A 16,344-nucleotide genomic window follows, 5' to 3' on the forward strand; every position below is an offset into this window, starting at 1 on the left:
TCTAGAGGTTTCTCTTGATCGAAACGTCTGACCCCATTGCTGTGAACATCTCACAGAGCTCTAGATTGGCTTCATGAACTTGTTAGGAGCTCTCCTTCCATCTCATATTAATATTTTTTTGTTTAAAATCTATGAATTATTTTAGGTTAATGGCTATAAATCGATCTCTTGAGTGTGCTACTGTGATGAAACCACTGTCTATTTGGAGCCAGAGGAGGCCCAGCTCACCTACCTGCCCTCCACATGGGGCGGAGGGGTGGGGGCAGTGCCGTGTCCCTGGCCCATGCACGCACAGGCAAGCTGGGGGGGAATTGTAGTTGGCCAGAGGGGGAGAGCTGGAGCCGTCTCCTACAAACACAAGCCAGGCTCCGGCCCCACCGTCCACCACCTTACTCTGGGCGGAGGGGGCAACAGTGGGCAGCACCTGCCCCTGCATTACCTCAACACCCACCACTATGTCCCCACCACCACCACCCGTCCTCCCACAGCGGGTACCAGCACTTCTGCCTCTCCGACCCCTTCCTGTCCCAGCTCATGGGCTTCTCCTACTCCACCTTCAAAGTGGGGCCCATCACCCTGGAGCCCACAGACGAAAGCATAGCCGGGGTGGCCACCGTCCTCATCCAGCTGCCGGGGGGCATCCTGGCCCCTAACCGCGCCTGCCTGGGGTCCGCCCTGGTCACACTATGGCAGAACCTCCTGGAGTACTGTGGTTATGGTAATGTAGGGGGACACCCCGGAGCGGGAGGGGTGCGCAAAGGCCTGCTAGGGCCTCAGCACCTCACCTGAAAAAGAAAAGGAAAGCTGCACACTCTAGGAGCTCAGATGCAATAATTTAATATCCTAATAATCAACGTTTCGACAGACAAGCTGTCTTCATCAGGGTATAATGACAAACACTGGGGGTCACTAGTTTATATAGTGTCAAAGGACACACGCAGGTGTCTGTAATCATGGCCGGGTGTGGCCTAATAGCGTTGGCCAATTCACAGATAAAAACAAAATACAAAAAAACATGGATAGCATATGATCATAGATACTTGGCTACATAGGCCCACAACATTTACAATGAATAGCAAAATCACAAGAATGGCTTCAAATCAAAGTCTACGTTGAGACCGAAGGGAGCAAGGGTCTTTAAATTAAAGATCCAGGCAGCCTCTCGTTTTAACAATAAGTTGTCGAGGTCACCCCCTCTCCTAGGGAGGGTGACCTGTTCGATGCCGATATAACGTAGGGAAGAAATCGAGTGGTTCACTTCTAAAAAGTGGGCAGCGACTGTGTATGTCGAGTTTTTGCACCTAATGGTGCTACGATGCTCCGAGATTCGTAATTTTAATTCGCGCTTTGTTTTACCTACATAATTTTTACCACAAGGACAAGTTATAAGATAAATAACTGCCTTAGTGGAGCACGCAATAACACCTTTGATTGGGATCTTTGGGGGTGTTTGAAGGATCTACATTTGTAAGTGCCATTGCACATCCGGTAGAGGCGCAAATAGACGTTGTGCAGGGATATTTAGGGGTGGTAAATCAGAGTTTACCAATTGATCTCTGAGATTTCTGCCCCGCGAGAATACAACCAAGGGAGGGTCTGAAAACACATTACTAATACTGTCATCGGATCTTAGAATGTGCCAATGTTTGTGAACGATTCCCTTAATTTGTTCAGAGCACTTTGAATAGCGTGTGGTTAGAACGCAAGAATGCTTCTTTTTGCGAGACTCCTTGAAAGAGATCAGGTCTCGATTTGTTTTGAATTTTCTCAATGGCAGTATTAATCTGACCATTTTTGTACCCCCTCTCCTTGAATTTTCTTTGCGTCTCAGCCATATTACGGTCGAAATCTGATTGTTTTTTACAAATTATTTTGATTCGACAGAATTGGCTGTAGGGCAAACTGTTTTTCAAGGAAAGCGGGTGACAACTGTCCGCCCTCAACAAACTGTTACGGTCAGTAGGTTTCCTGTAAAGATCAGTGTATAGAACATTATCCTCACACAAAATCAGAAGATCAAGGAAACTGATTTGACGTGTGTCAGATTGCATAGTACATCTCAGGTGCTCAGAACAAGAGTTAAGAAAAGCATGGAATGCCTGGAGCTGTTTCGAATCACCCCCCCATAGAACAAAAATATCAATGTACCGTTTCCAAATAATAATGTTAGGCAAGAAAACATTTTTGAGAGGATTGAAAATGGACTGTTTCTCAATGTAACCCACATACAAATTAGCATAGTTAGGAGCCATAGGGGATCCCATAGCTGTACCCTTCGTCTGAATAAAGAAATCATTTAGAAACATGAAGTAGTTGTGTGTGAGTACTATTTCAGCCAATGTTATAATGCATGCACTGGAAGGTAGTTCATTAGGGTCACGTTGCAGAACAAAATGTTCCATGGCTTCAATACCGCCCTCGTGTGGAATATTCGTGTATAACGACTCAACATCAAAAGTAACTAACAAGGTATTATCAGGGAGAGGATCAAGAGATTCAATAATAGAGATCATACTGCTGGTGTCCTTTACAAAGGAGGGGAGCTGTTCTGCGAGAGGTCTAATAAAAAAATCAACAAAGGTCGATAAAGGGGCTGTTACTGCATCAATGCCTGCTACAATAGGGCGCCCTGGAGGTTTTGTAACATTCTTGTGTAATTTCGGCAAAGTATAGAAAGTGGCAATTTTAGGGTGTTGAATAGCCAAAAAATCGTGTTCTTTTTTGGTGATTTGACCAGAACTTAAATACCCATCTAGGACAGAAAAGATAGTGTTCTGAAATTGGGAAGTGGGGTCACTTCTGAGTTTCTTGTAAAATGTGTTGTCAAGCAGTTGTCTGTGACACTCATTTACATAAACTGTCCTATCCATGAGTACAACTGACCCACCCTTATCAGCAGGGCGGGTAAGAACTGACGAATCGGATTGTAAATCAAGCAAAGCTTGTTTTTCATCCTTGGGTAAATTTTGAAAAGATATGTACTCCGGTTTGTTCTTAAGGAGATTACCAACATCTTTTTCAACGAGTGCAATATGTCTCAATAGAGTGATTGCGATTGGTTGGAGGTACAAAATAACGCTTACTTCTGAAAGGAGTCGGAGTATGTGCAGGTGAGCCACCTACATGTTCAGTTGACATATCACGATTAGGGGAGCTGAAGTATTCCCTTAAACGGATGTTTCAAAAAAAAACTTAAACATGTCTACATTAACATCGAAATCGTTGCACTGAGTCGTAGGCACAAAAGATAACCCTTTATTAAGCAAGGATACATGGGCAGGACTCAATATCTTGCTTGATAAATTAAAGACACTCAGTCCCGTGGGTTCTGGGACGGTGTGAACGGCCCCCTCTGCCTCTGGTTGTCGTTTCTTCTTACCCAGTCGTGTACGGCATCTCGTCGATACACGTGACCGCGGCCACCTCCGCGCTTCCGTCGGCCCAGTCTCTCGTTGGATAAAAAACTGGCACTGGAAGCGGATGAGGCGCTGGTTGTAGAGCGTTGGTCAGACGGGAGTGGATAGAAGTTAGCGGCCCCCCTCCTGCGTCTGTCATGGAGAGGAGGAGCAGGACTTATTTTGTCAGGGTTTCTCCAGAAGTAGACTTTGTCCTCGGCCTTGTCTTTTTTGTCTTGGTTGAATTTCTTGATTTTAAGCTCCTTTAATTCTATAGACAACTTGTCCTGGAGCGCTTGGTTATTTTTCATCAATTCATTGAATATGCCATCATCATTAACAGCTATTTGCAGAGCTGTGCGTTTCTCTTCAATCGTGGTAACCATTTCAATAAAATCATTTTTCAACTGGTCAACAATTAATATCATTAAATCAATAGAGCATTTATTTGTTCAGGATGGCACACCAGCGCTCACAGAAATCATCTGTGCGCTGTCCCAATGATGGTTCTTTTTGCCACCTGAGTCCCCGTGGAATAACGCCTTGACGCACATAATCACTAAGAGTGACTATATGTAGATGCAGTTTCTTTCGCCTTTATCTTAACCTCAGCACCTCACCACCATGGCTATGTAGAGAAGAGAGGGAGGAGAAAAGGCGGCAGGTAGCTTAGTGGTTAAGAGCGTTGTGCCAGTAACCGAAAGGTCGCTGGTTCTAATCCCTGAGCCGACTAGGTGAAAAATCTGTCGATGTGCCCTTGAGCAAGGCTCTTACCCCTAATTGCTCTTGTAAGTCGCTCTGGATAAGAGCGTCTGCTAAATGACTTAAATGTAAAATGAGAAGGAAGGAAGGAGGGGCACTATCAGCTCAACAATTCAGTTGCATCCCGTCTTCGTCCACTATCGACGTATGCGTGCAGTCGACAACCAGACGCATAGAGAGACTTTTGCTGCACTGTCGTTTTTGGAATAAAAGTAGGGATGATAACTACTGGGGTTGGAACCAGCATGTGCTTTATACCCCAAAAAGTGACAATCAAACATTGCCATTAAAAACAAGAGACAGAAGGCTCAGTCCGCCTCAATGTGCAAAATCAAATTGACGGAATGGGGAAAAAAAGAAAAAGTGATGCTAGTTTGTCAGACGTTTTTTATGTCATGGTGGTAATGATTAGTGATATCAATTGTAACTTAATATATGGCAGGCTTTTAAGCTACGTGTCTGGTTATTAACTAAAAGCCCTAAGTATATATTATTGCATGTTCATTTACACGACCTGTTACATGGTTCTTTATCGGTTGCTGTTGTATTTGTTTCTCTGCTCTTCTGCCATTGTGAACTCCCAGGCCTACGCCTAACCTAACAATCCTGTTGTGTATAGTTTGCTATTGTGAGGCTTATGGGGCACATATTAAGCAAAGCGACACATTTTATTTGTGTTTAAATTGATTTAGTTACAAATGAAGGATTTAACTTGTTTGTTATCAGACTTCTGTCTCTGTAGCCATTTTGAGTGGATAACAACCCACTATGTATTGTTTATTTTCAAAGCCTTTTATTTCAGTTATTTGATATGAACAGTATGTGAACTTGTATGGTTTTGTTTTGTTTTTGGCTCTCTCGATTGGATGATTGTATCAGCCAATGAGAGCTATGATTAGAATTTAATTCGCAGTATGTGGAACAAAATTATGATACGTCAGATTATAATGGAGACCAGGAAAGGGACGAAATATGTGTAGAGCTGCATCTTCCAGGTGAGAGATAACATGAATGAAAAAAAGTTATTTATTTTCAAGCAAGTTGTTACTTTTATTTTTTTTTGCACTATTTGGAAGCAATTTGCCTTCCGTTTCTCATATGAATCGCTATGAGATGAATCCCCACATTATCTTGGAACAATTTGAATGGTGCTACTGGATACACTACACAAAACAACCATTAGGCTACAAAATGATTGGTCGTTCAGAGAGAATTCTCATTTACATGTATTTAATCGAATATATAGGTATATCTCAAATAACAGCTTACTTGTTTAGGAGCATTGCACCCAATTAAGGAAAATTGTAACACTATCTTCAGCTACCCTCGTCCGGTCACAAGCATTATTAGACTGGTTACATTGTTCTTGTTTTGTATTTGTTAACGTGTTTTTTAACACCATTTAACTCCTGAACTGCAAACCGATAGGCTATTTAATTTCAGAATTGGTTAAAATTAGGTTAGGGTCAGGTTTAAGGTAAGGTTCAGTTTTAGATGTTTATTATATTAGCTAGTTGTTTTGCAGGTCAGTAGGTACCCACACTTTTCGGCGAGTATCCCTTTAAAATCCTCATCAATCAGCAGGCTAAATCTTTCAACATATTCCAGGGGGTTACCTGAGTGTTCATTACCAGGAGGAAGATGGGAGATGAGGTATGCTTGAGGTTATAGGGAGAAACTTGGAGAGGGTGGGGGGCCTTCAGGTTCCTTGGGGTATACTTTCATACTAGACTGACCTGGGCAGAACACATCGAGAGAGTGGTGGGAAAGTGTAAGAAGGTGCTAAATGTGATGCGCTGTCTGACGGGGAAGGAGTGGGGGGCTGGGCGTTCCTCATTGAAGACCATGTATGTTGCATTGATCCGATCTGTAATAGACTATGGAAGTATAGCATATGGTTCGGCAGCCCGGACCTCACTGGAAAGGCTAGATGTCGTACGGGGGCAAGGACTCAGAATATGTAGTGGGGCGTTTTTGACGTCCCCAGTGGCTGCATTACATGTGGAGATGGGGGATATGCCGTTGCAGATTAGGAGACAGCAGCTGGCAATGAATTACTGGGTCAACCTACAAGGACAAGGGGTGTCTCATCCTGCGAAAGGGATTTTACAGGCATGCTGGGAACATGAGCGAAGACCGAACGCGAGCTTTGGGTGGGTGGGTAATACCTAGGCCAGGGGCCACATGGAGGAAAATCTATTCCCAAGTGGGCCGGACCAGTAAAATCATGGTATATATAACATAAAAACAACATCTTCAGATTGTTTTCTTTGTTTTAATACGATCAACATAAAACATAAAGCTGGAGCCTGAGGACAGTGTGTCCAAAATAGTACAAGCACAACATCACTATTAATCATAAAACACCTCAAGTTATTTGAAAATTCTGAGGACAAATAACACACAAACACACAATGCCTCAGTGATTCACAGAAGTATATCACAGATCACAGAACTATATCAGGGTGTCTCAGGCAGCACCTTTTTTTAAAAGTGGGGTTGCATAGTTTATTTGACTCCTGATACCTGGCATCTTTTAGCTTTCACCAGCGCATCAATATCAGGCGTCACATCCTGAGTGGCAGCCGACTTCAGGATGTGATTCAAGTGCTTGTGCGTGAGCCTTGAACGCAGCTTTGTTTTATCTATGCTCATTACAGAGAACTTGCTCACAAAGATATGTGGTTCCAAACATGCACAACAGTTTTGCAGCGAGGGCTGTCAAGTTGGGGTAACCTGGCAAGAGATTCTGATAAAATATGTCCAAGCCAGCTGCGGCAAATTTGCCCTTCAAATCCGAGTCACACTGCAGGTCTATTATTTCAAGTTGGATGCTGACGGGCAGATCAGAGGGATTCACAGTGAATGGCGAGCAAAAAACTTTGAAGTCTTTCTCCAGTTCACCAAAAATCTGAAAGCATTGCTCAAACTCCTGTAACAGTCCCGTTATTTTATCTTTGAACCGCTTCATGTCTGCCACATGTTGGGTCGCGCACACATTTTTCAGACAGGGGAAGTGAGCTGCATCACCACCGGCGAGTTGCGTCTCCCACAATGACAGCTTCAACTTGAAAGAACATATGCTGTCATAATACTGCGTGACAACTTTGTTGCGCCCTTGCAGCTGTTTGTTCAAGTTATTCAGGTGCTCTGTAACATCCACCATAAATGCAAGATCCTGCATCCATTCTGCGGAATGAAATTCTAACACTGGTTTGCCCGTTTCTTCCATGAACTGTTCAATTTCTTCTCGTAAATCAAAGAAACGCCTCAGCACAGCACCTCGGCTTAACCATCTTACCTCAGTGTGGAATGGCAGGCCATAGATGTGGTATTTCTCTCTGAGAAGGCTGTAAAACTGACGGTGATTCAGGCTTCTGGATCGGATGAAATTAACAGTTTGGATGACCACCTTCATGACATTATCCATCTTTAATGACTTGCAACACAAAGCCTCCTGGTGCAAAATACAGTGAAAAGTCCAAAAATCACATCCTCCATTTTCAGATTGCACTTTCTCTCTGAACTTTGTCAAAATGCCTGTTTTTTTCCCGATCATTGAGGGCGCACCATCTGTAGCCAGGCTGACAGCGCGGGACCAGTCCACTCCGACCCTGTCCAGTGCGCCGACGAGTGCACCAACTCCACGAACTCCTCGGTGACGGTCAATGTGTCATCAACTCCGCGGATGAAAATGGCCAGTTGTGCAACATCTGTAATGTCCGTGCTTTCATCAATTGCAACCGAAAACGCAATAAATGACTTTACTTTTTGCTTCAACTGACTGTCCAAATCCACTGAAAGATCGGAAATCCTGTCTGCAACTGTGTTTCTTGTCAGGCTGATATTTGCAAAAGCCTGGCGCTTTTCAGGGCACACAATCTCCGCTGCCTTCATCATGCATGTTTTTACAAATTCACCCTCACTAAATGGTTTTGAAGCCACTGCGATTTCATTAGCAATGAGGTAGCTAGCTTTCACTGCAGCGTCACTGATGTCTCGGCTGTGAGTAAACACAGACTGCTGTTTCTTCAGACCCGCCAACAGTTCATTCACCTTCTCTCTTCTCCGCTGTCCTTGAAAGTTGTCATATTTGTTGGCATGAAGACTCACATAGTGGCGACAAAGATTATATTCTTTCAGCACTGCAACATGCTGTGAACACACCAAACATACAGCTTTCCCATTCAATTCCGTTAATAAATAGGAGGATGACCATTTTTCTTGGAACACTCTGCACTCTGCACTCTGCGTCCACTTTTCTCTTTTTTGACAGAGACATATTGGGGCAATGAGGGTGCCAAAGCACATAATGTTAAAAGTAGAAGCCGTAATAAATATTGCGGGCAAAACAAAGTAGTTCATCCGGACTGGCTGCACTTGCTTGACCTACTTGCTCTGCCCCGGTATAAACAGTTTGCTTGCTTATCACAATTGCTATTGCACCATCCAGTGGACGCAATTGGAACAGCAGTTTCTTTTATTGAAAAATTGCAGCTCATTTTTATACTTTACAAAATCATCTCGCGGGCCGGATTAAACCCGCTTGCGGGCCTGATCCGGCCCGCGGGCTGGACGTTTGACACCCCTGACCTAGGCGAAGGAGATGGGACTGTATGGAAGGGAGTTTAGTCCAACGGTAGTTATTCCTGTAAATCCACCATGGTTACTCCCGTCTCCAGTAGTTGATCTAGAAGTGTTGGAGAGACTACAGAAAGATGGGCAGGTTGTTGATCCAGCTGATTTCTTTAAGAGACATCTGGAAACTGTATCAGGATTTTGTGGCCATTTACACCGATGACACAGATGGCCCCATTCATTCTTTCCTTTACACGGATCAGTCGTCCTGGTCCCTTTGCAGAAAAACAGCCCCAAAGCATGATGTTTCCACCCCCATGCTTCACAGTGGGTATGGTGTTCTTTGGATGCAACTCAGCATTCTTTGTCCTCCAAACACGACGAGTTGAGTTTTTACCAAAAAGTTATATTTTGGTTTCATCTGACCATATGACATTCTCCCAATCCTCTTCTGGATCATCCAAATGCACTCTAGCAAACTTCAGACGGGCCTGGACATGTACTGGCTTAAGCAGGGGGACACGTCTGGCACTGCAGGATTTGAGTCCCTGGCGGCGTAGTGTGTTACTGATGGTAGGCTTTGTTACTTTGGTCCCAGCTCTCTGCAGGTCATTCACTAGGTCCCCCCGTGTGGTTCTGGGATTTTTGCTCACCGTTCTTGTGATCATTTTGACCCCACAGGGTGAGATCTTGCGTGGAACCCCAGATCAAGGGAGATTATCAGTGGTTATGCTCCCGAGTGGCGCAGTGGTCTAAGGCACTGCATCGCAGTGCTAGCTGTGCCACTAGAGATCCTGGTTCGAATCCAGGCTCTGTCGTAGCCGGCCGCGACCGGGAGACCCATGGGGCGGCGCACAATTGGCCCAGCGTCGTCCAGGGTAGGGGAGGGAATGGCCAGCAGGGGATGTAGCTCAGTTGGTAGAGCATGGCGTTTGCAACGCCAGGGTTGTGGGTTCGATAAAATAATGTATGTGCTAACTGTAAGTCGCTCTGGATAAGAGCGTCTGCTAAATGACTAAAATGTAAAATGTAAATGTAAATGTCTTGTATGTCTTCCATTTCCTAATAATTGCTCCCACAGTTGATTTCTTCAAACCAAGCTGCTTACCTATTGCAGATTCAGTCTTCCCAGCCTGGTGCAGGTCTACAATTTTGTTTCTGGTGTCCTTTGACAGCTCTTTGGTCTTGGCCATAGTGGAGTTTGGAGTGTGACTGTTTGAGGTTGTGGACAGGTGTCTTTTATACTGATAACAAGTTAAAACAGGTGCCATTAATACAGGTAACGAGTGGAGGACAGAGGAGCCTCTTAAAGAAGAAGTTACAGGTCTGTTAGAGCCAGAAATCTTGCTTGTTTGTAGGTGACCAAATACTTATTTTCCACCATAATTTGCAAATAAATTCATTAAAAATCCTACAATGTGATTTTCTGGATTTTTTTTTCTCATTTCGTCTGTCATAGTTGACGTGTACCTATGATGAAAATTACAGGCCTCTCTCATCTTTCTAAGTGGGAGAACTTGCACAATTGGTGGCTGACTAAATACTTTTCCCCCCACTGTACAGTGATGGTGAAGAGATGGCAGGAGCAGTGGAATATAAATAATAAGGGAAGGCATTTATTTCAAGTACAGATGAAAGTCGGGGAGGGGACAGAAGAGAGGAGGCTATTTTTACAAGATTAAGGGTGGGACACAGCCAGTTGAATAAGACATTAAACGTGATAGGAAATAGAAACTGTGGAGCATGTATTGCTACAGTGTGGGCAGTATCAGAGGGAAAGAGAGGATGAGATTTAGTATGAGGGAGAAGGGGATACAGGAAATTAGTTTAAATAGTATATTGAGTAGAGCGCCATTAGATAGAGTCTCAAATATTTGTTATCTTTTCTAAGAGAAACGGGGTTGGCAGGTAGGATTTAGTTTAGCCCTATCTCTGGCCCACACTCCAGTACGGTAGGTGGCAGTAATGCACCATAACGTTTGATGCCAACTGCTGATAAACCCCACTGAAGAAGACGGGGGTTACCTGACCCATGCAAAGGAAGTGCAAACAGTGGTCTTCCGGTCCCTGTTTTGAATCGAAGAAGGTAAGTGAAGCTATTTTTCCTTCTGTCCGGGAACGTTTTGCTTAGAATACATTTTTTATTTTTATTTTTTGCACATCGTTGATGTCGTTATAACAAAGTTACGCGTTAGGTGGGTGACCATCCTCAAATGTAGCTACATAAGCTAGTTAGCAAGCTGCGTAATTTGGTTTATCCAAGTTTCACCAAAACCACGGCAAGTGATGTATGTGTTGTTTTTGTAGCTAACTCGCGCCGTTTTTCACCAACAGTTCACACACATCTGCTAGCGAGATTCTAGACAGCTTGTCTACCGTAACTTCAATTTAAGGTCGTCTCAAATAGCTGCCTGTCCCTTTTAATAGCCGGGCAACGGCACACATTTCAGCAAACATAAGCCTTTTTTAAATAAACGCCCGGTCTAAATCAATTGTTTGTGGTAACATGAATTGTTTACTAGGTGTAATGTTTGATCTGTTACATTTCAATTATTCAGTAATAACTCGCCAGTAAAAAACTGCTAGTGCAACTACCTAAAAATCGGCCGATCGCCATCTAGTGGCGGAAGTAACTGCCGAAAATGTACAGTCAAATATAATAATTATTCTGTCAAGGAAAAGGTTGTTTTTTAGGCATACTAAGACAAAATAAACCTGACAGTTTAATTGATAACGCATTAGTTCAGGAAATGAAAACAATTTATTTAAATTTAAGTGAATGCTGGAATTGAACAATGAACTATGCGAAGCTGTGTGCATTAAGAAAATACACAACAAAAATAAAAGCAACATACAACAATTTCAAAGATTTTACTGAGTTATAAGGAAATCTGTCAATTGAAATAAATTCATTGGGCCCTAACCTATGAATTTCACATTACTGGTAATACAGATATGCATCTGTTGGTCACATTTACATTTTAACTAACTGTAAGTCGCTCTGGATAAGAGCGTCTGCTAAATGACTAAAATGTAAATGTAATATGTTAAATAAAAGTAGCGGCATGGATCAGAAAAGCATTCAGTATCTGGTGTGACCACCATTTGCCTCATGCAGCATGACACATCTCCTTCACATAGAGTTGATCAGGCTGTTGATTGTGGCCTGTGGAGTGTTGTCCCACTCCTCTTCAATGGCTGTGCGAAGTTGCTGGATATTGGCGGGAACTGGAACACGCTGTCGTACACTGCGATCCAGAGCATCCCAAACATGCTCAATGGGTGACATGTCTGGTGAGTATGCAGGCCATGGAAGAACTGGGACATTTTCAGCTTCCAGGAATTGTGTACAGATCCTTGCGTCATGGGGCCGTGCGTTATCATGCGGAAACATGAGGTGAATGCGGCAGATGAATGGCACGACAATGGGCCTCAGGATCTCGTCAGGGTATCTCTGTGCATTCAAATTGCCATTGCTAAAATGCAATTGTGTTCATTGTCCGTAGCTTATGCCTGCCCATACCATATATGCCTGCCTGTACCATTATGGCAATTAACATTCCTGCAGTCAGCATGCCAATTGCACATGCCCTCAACTTGTGGCATTGTGTTGTATGACAAAACTGCACCGTTTAGTGGCCTTTTATTGTCCCCAGCTCAAGGTGCACCTGTGTAATGAGCTTGGTCCCGTGTGGCTCAGTTGGAAGAGCAGGGCGCGTTCAACTTCAGGGTTGTGGGCTCAATTCCCACGGGGGACCAGTACTGGGAAATAAAGTATGAAATGTTGCTCTCATGACGATATGTCGCTCTGGAAAAGAGCATCTACTAAATGACTAAAATATACATGTAATCATGCTATTTAATCAGCTTCTTGATGTGCCACACTTGTCAGGTGGGTGGATTATCTTGGCAAAGGAGAAATGCTCACTAACAGGGATGTAAACAAATGTGTGCATTTTTTTTGGTATTTTATTTTTTGAGAAAGAAGCTTTTTGTCCGTATGGAATATTTTTGATCTATTATTTTAGCTCATGAAACCTAGGACCAACACTTTTTTTTGCATTTATATTTTTGTTCAATGTAGACGCCTGGCTCAAATAGAAGCCTGTCTCTAATAAACGCCTATTGTGTAGAGTGATTTAAGAAAATAAATGCTGCCCATTAATTTAAGTTTTATGGTAATTTAACACTACTAGCCTTGTTAGTTGAGTGTTTTGACTTTTGGCTAATAATGCATAATTGTGTGTTCTTCATCTTTGCATAGCAGCCTAAGTCTGCAGTGGTGTGTGTGTGTGTATAGGCTGTTATGGTCCCGGGACACACTCTTTTCATGGCACTTCGATACCAAGTGATTTCCGTAGCAGGTAAGGAGAGCATTTTCCTAACCTTAATTTCAGTCTCCTAACCTGCTATGTTAATTATCCTAACCTGCTGTGTAAGTTCTCCTCACCTGCTATGAAAACGTCACTAAAGTATTGAAGTGCCATGAAGAGTTTCCCTTATGGTCCCTGACCTAGTCTAGCTCTTGTCTTGGTAAGGCTGATGCTCACTGAAACTCTGCTTCTCTTTTCACTCAGAAGTGATTTACATTAGAGGCACTTTAGTCAACAAGATGAAGATCAAACAACATGCAAAAACTAAACCACTGCACACAAAAAATAAGGGGACTGAACGCCATGGAAACCTGGGTATAACATACACAGAACATGACCCACAGTCAGGCGATGACTCCACCGGCAGAGATGAATCAGACTTTACCCAAGCCCTCTCAAAGAGCACCAGTTCAAATCAACATTCAGATTCTAGTCCACTCCACAAGGATCCTGTGGTAGTGCTAACCAGGTTGGCTGATGTAAGTAGGATTAGTGTTTTCTAATGTGTCTAGTATTGTGGCAATATCATTAAGATTGTTAATGCATACTTGTATTTCTGTCTCTTTCTAATCCACAAGGTGGTGGTTAAGACACTTCTGAGAGATATTAAAGTGTGTTTGGTGAAGGAGGAGACTGATGTCAGGAGGGATGAATGCAACAATGGAGGTAGGACATATTGTTTAACATACTCCAGTCTACTCCCAACAGTGCAGTTTAAATGATTGATGGTTACTGGAAAATTCATATTAACAAGGTTTTAATTTGATATGGGCAATGACTATTGAATGAGGAAATTGACATTTGCCATTATTGTCTCTTCCCTTCCTCCCCTTTTGTCATACCCATCTCTTCTCTCCCTCTATCCCTCACTCTCAGTTTCTTCTCAGTTTTTTCCTTGTCCACACTGCACCATCTCCTTCACTGACTGTTACTTCCTGGAGAACCACATCAAGACCAAACACCAGAAGCAGTACCTGGCCATGTTGAAAAGCCAAGTCTCAAAGAGTAAAACCGTGTACGGCCCCACACACAGCTGTCCCCACTGTAGCTGCATGTTCCATACACCACGACAGCTAGACATTCACACCCGCAAGGCCCACCCCTCTGCCCTTCCCCAAAAACCTGCCCCTCCCCGGAAACCTGCCCGTCCCCACAGGGTTCAGGAGAAGTTCCACACCTGCCCGCAGTGTTCCCGCAGATTCAAGTACCTGGGCAGCCTGCTGAAGCACTGCAAGAGTTTGCACAAAATGGCCGTTGCTCTCACCGAAGGACACATCAGTTGCGCGGACTGTGGGAAGAGCTTTGAGAATTGCTGGGGCCTGGGGCCTCACCGGTGTCACGAACCAGAGGGTTCTAAACCTAAGGACACTAAGCCTGTGATCTGTCTGGAAGTCGGCTTCCAATGCTTAGAGTGTGGCAAGATCCTCACTACTCCTACGAACCTGAACGCTCACATGCGCATCCACACCGGAGAGAAGCCTTATGTCTGCAAGGAGTGCGGCAAGCGCTTCTCAGGTACCAGCGCTTACCGTTATCACTTGTTAATACACAATGGGGTCAAGCCATTCAAATGCCAGGACTGCGGGAAGTCTTTCAAACAGAAGACACTCCTCAGGAAACACATGACTGTTCACTCTGGTGAGAGGAAGTACTCTTGCTCCCAATGTGACAGGCAGTTTGCATACAGGGAGAGTCTGAAGCTTCACCTGCGCACGCACTCAGGGGAGAGACCTTTCAAATGTACGGTGTGTGGTAAAGACTTTGCTGACAAAGGTTATCTGCAAACTCATCTGAAGATCCACAGCAACCAGAAAAACTACCATTGTGGGGTTTGTGGGCAGAAGTTCATAAGGATTGGGGTGCTGAACACACACCTGCGCTCACACACCGGGGAGAGGCCTTACCACTGCACAGTGTGTGACAAGCAATTTTCCCGACTCGATCACCTGAAGAACCACCAGCGCACTCACACAGGTGAGAAGCCATACACCTGTACAGAGTGTGGTAAAAGCTTCACTCAGTCTGGAGATCTGGCCAAACACAAGCGCCTCCACACTGGGGAGAGGCCATTTGAATGTTCTGAATGCCACAAACGGTTTATCTGCTCTGCTTCTCTGACCCTGCACATGAGGACCCACACTCACCGTGATGTAAAGCCATACTCCTGCCAAGAGTGTGGGAAGAGCTTTTATGAACAGAGTCACGTTAAAGTCCACATGAAAATCCACAAGGGGAAACCGTATTCCTGCCCCCACTGCTTTGCCAGCTTTGCTCGCAAGTCCAACCTCTCCAAACACCTGCTTAGATGTCGTAAACCTAAATGATTATGCTGTATATTTTTAACATGACACCTTTTTATGAAACTCAGTTACTCTTATGAATTAATAGGAGGGGCGTCTGATCTCTTTAGTCAGTGATAGATGTATGACAACAAATGCTAATGAAATTTTGCTCCCCTGTTTATGGTAATGCCACAATGTTTTAGCAATCCTCCAGTTGGGTCACACAGTGAGCTCCAAAAGTATTGGGACAGTGACATGTTTTGGCTCTGTACTCCAGCACTTTGGATTTGAAATGATACAATGACTATGAGGTTAAAGTGAAGACTGTCAGCTTTATTTTGAGGGTATTTTCACACATAGCTGGTGAACCGTTTGGAAAGAACAGCACTTTTTGTACATATTCCCCCCCCCCCCCCCCCCCCCCCCCCCCACCCCATTTTAAGGGAACCAAAAGTATTGGGACTAATTCACTTATGTGTAGTAAAGTAGTCAAAAGTGTATTATTTGGTCCCATATTCATAGCACGCAATGCTTACATCACGCTTGTGACTCTGGATGCCTTTGCGGTTTGTTTTGGTTGTGTTTCAGAGTGTTTTGTCCCCAATAGAAATGAATGCTAAATATTGTGTAGTGTCACTTTTATTGTAAATAAGAATATAATGTTTCTAAACACTTCCAAAGTTACAGGAATTAATATAATCCCCCCCCCCCCTCCCCTCCATAAAACAAATATCCTAACCTCCCCTGTTATTGTAATGGTGAGAGGTTAGCATGTCTTGTGGGTATGATATTCACGATTCACTCAGGACTATCCGTAATCATGGTAGCATCCAACAAGTTTGTAGGGTAACAAACTTGATGTAATCATTGCGTGATAGGAATATGGGACCAAATACAAAACTTTAGACTAATTTTAAAACACAAGTGAATTTGTCCTAATACTTTTGGTCCCCT

General features: G+C 43.7%; 2 protein-coding genes across 2 annotated transcripts in view; one reads left to right on the top strand and one right to left on the bottom strand.

Annotated features, from left to right (window-relative positions):
* Positions 1–16,344, bottom strand: part of LOC311139364 (sperm acrosome membrane-associated protein 6-like) — a gene marked incomplete at its 5' end in the record, with an annotated part of 1,014,348 nt that overhangs the window by 227,993 nt on the left and 770,011 nt on the right. The window lies entirely within an intron of this gene.
* LOC311140123 (uncharacterized protein) lies at positions 11,951–15,799 on the top strand. The gene is made up of 5 exons (XM_084175059.1): positions 11,951–12,029; positions 13,036–13,099; positions 13,316–13,587; positions 13,687–13,774; positions 13,985–15,799. Exons 2-5 carry the CDS (start codon positions 13,042–13,044, stop codon positions 15,430–15,432), a joined length of 1,866 nt encoding a protein of 621 aa, XP_084031185.1. The 5' UTR covers positions 11,951–12,029; positions 13,036–13,041; the 3' UTR covers positions 15,433–15,799.

The sequence above is a fragment of the Coregonus lavaretus genome (genome assembly GCF_964263955.1).
Source record: "Coregonus lavaretus genome assembly, chromosome: 13".
NCBI classification, from domain to species: domain Eukaryota; kingdom Metazoa; phylum Chordata; class Actinopteri; order Salmoniformes; family Salmonidae; genus Coregonus; species Coregonus lavaretus.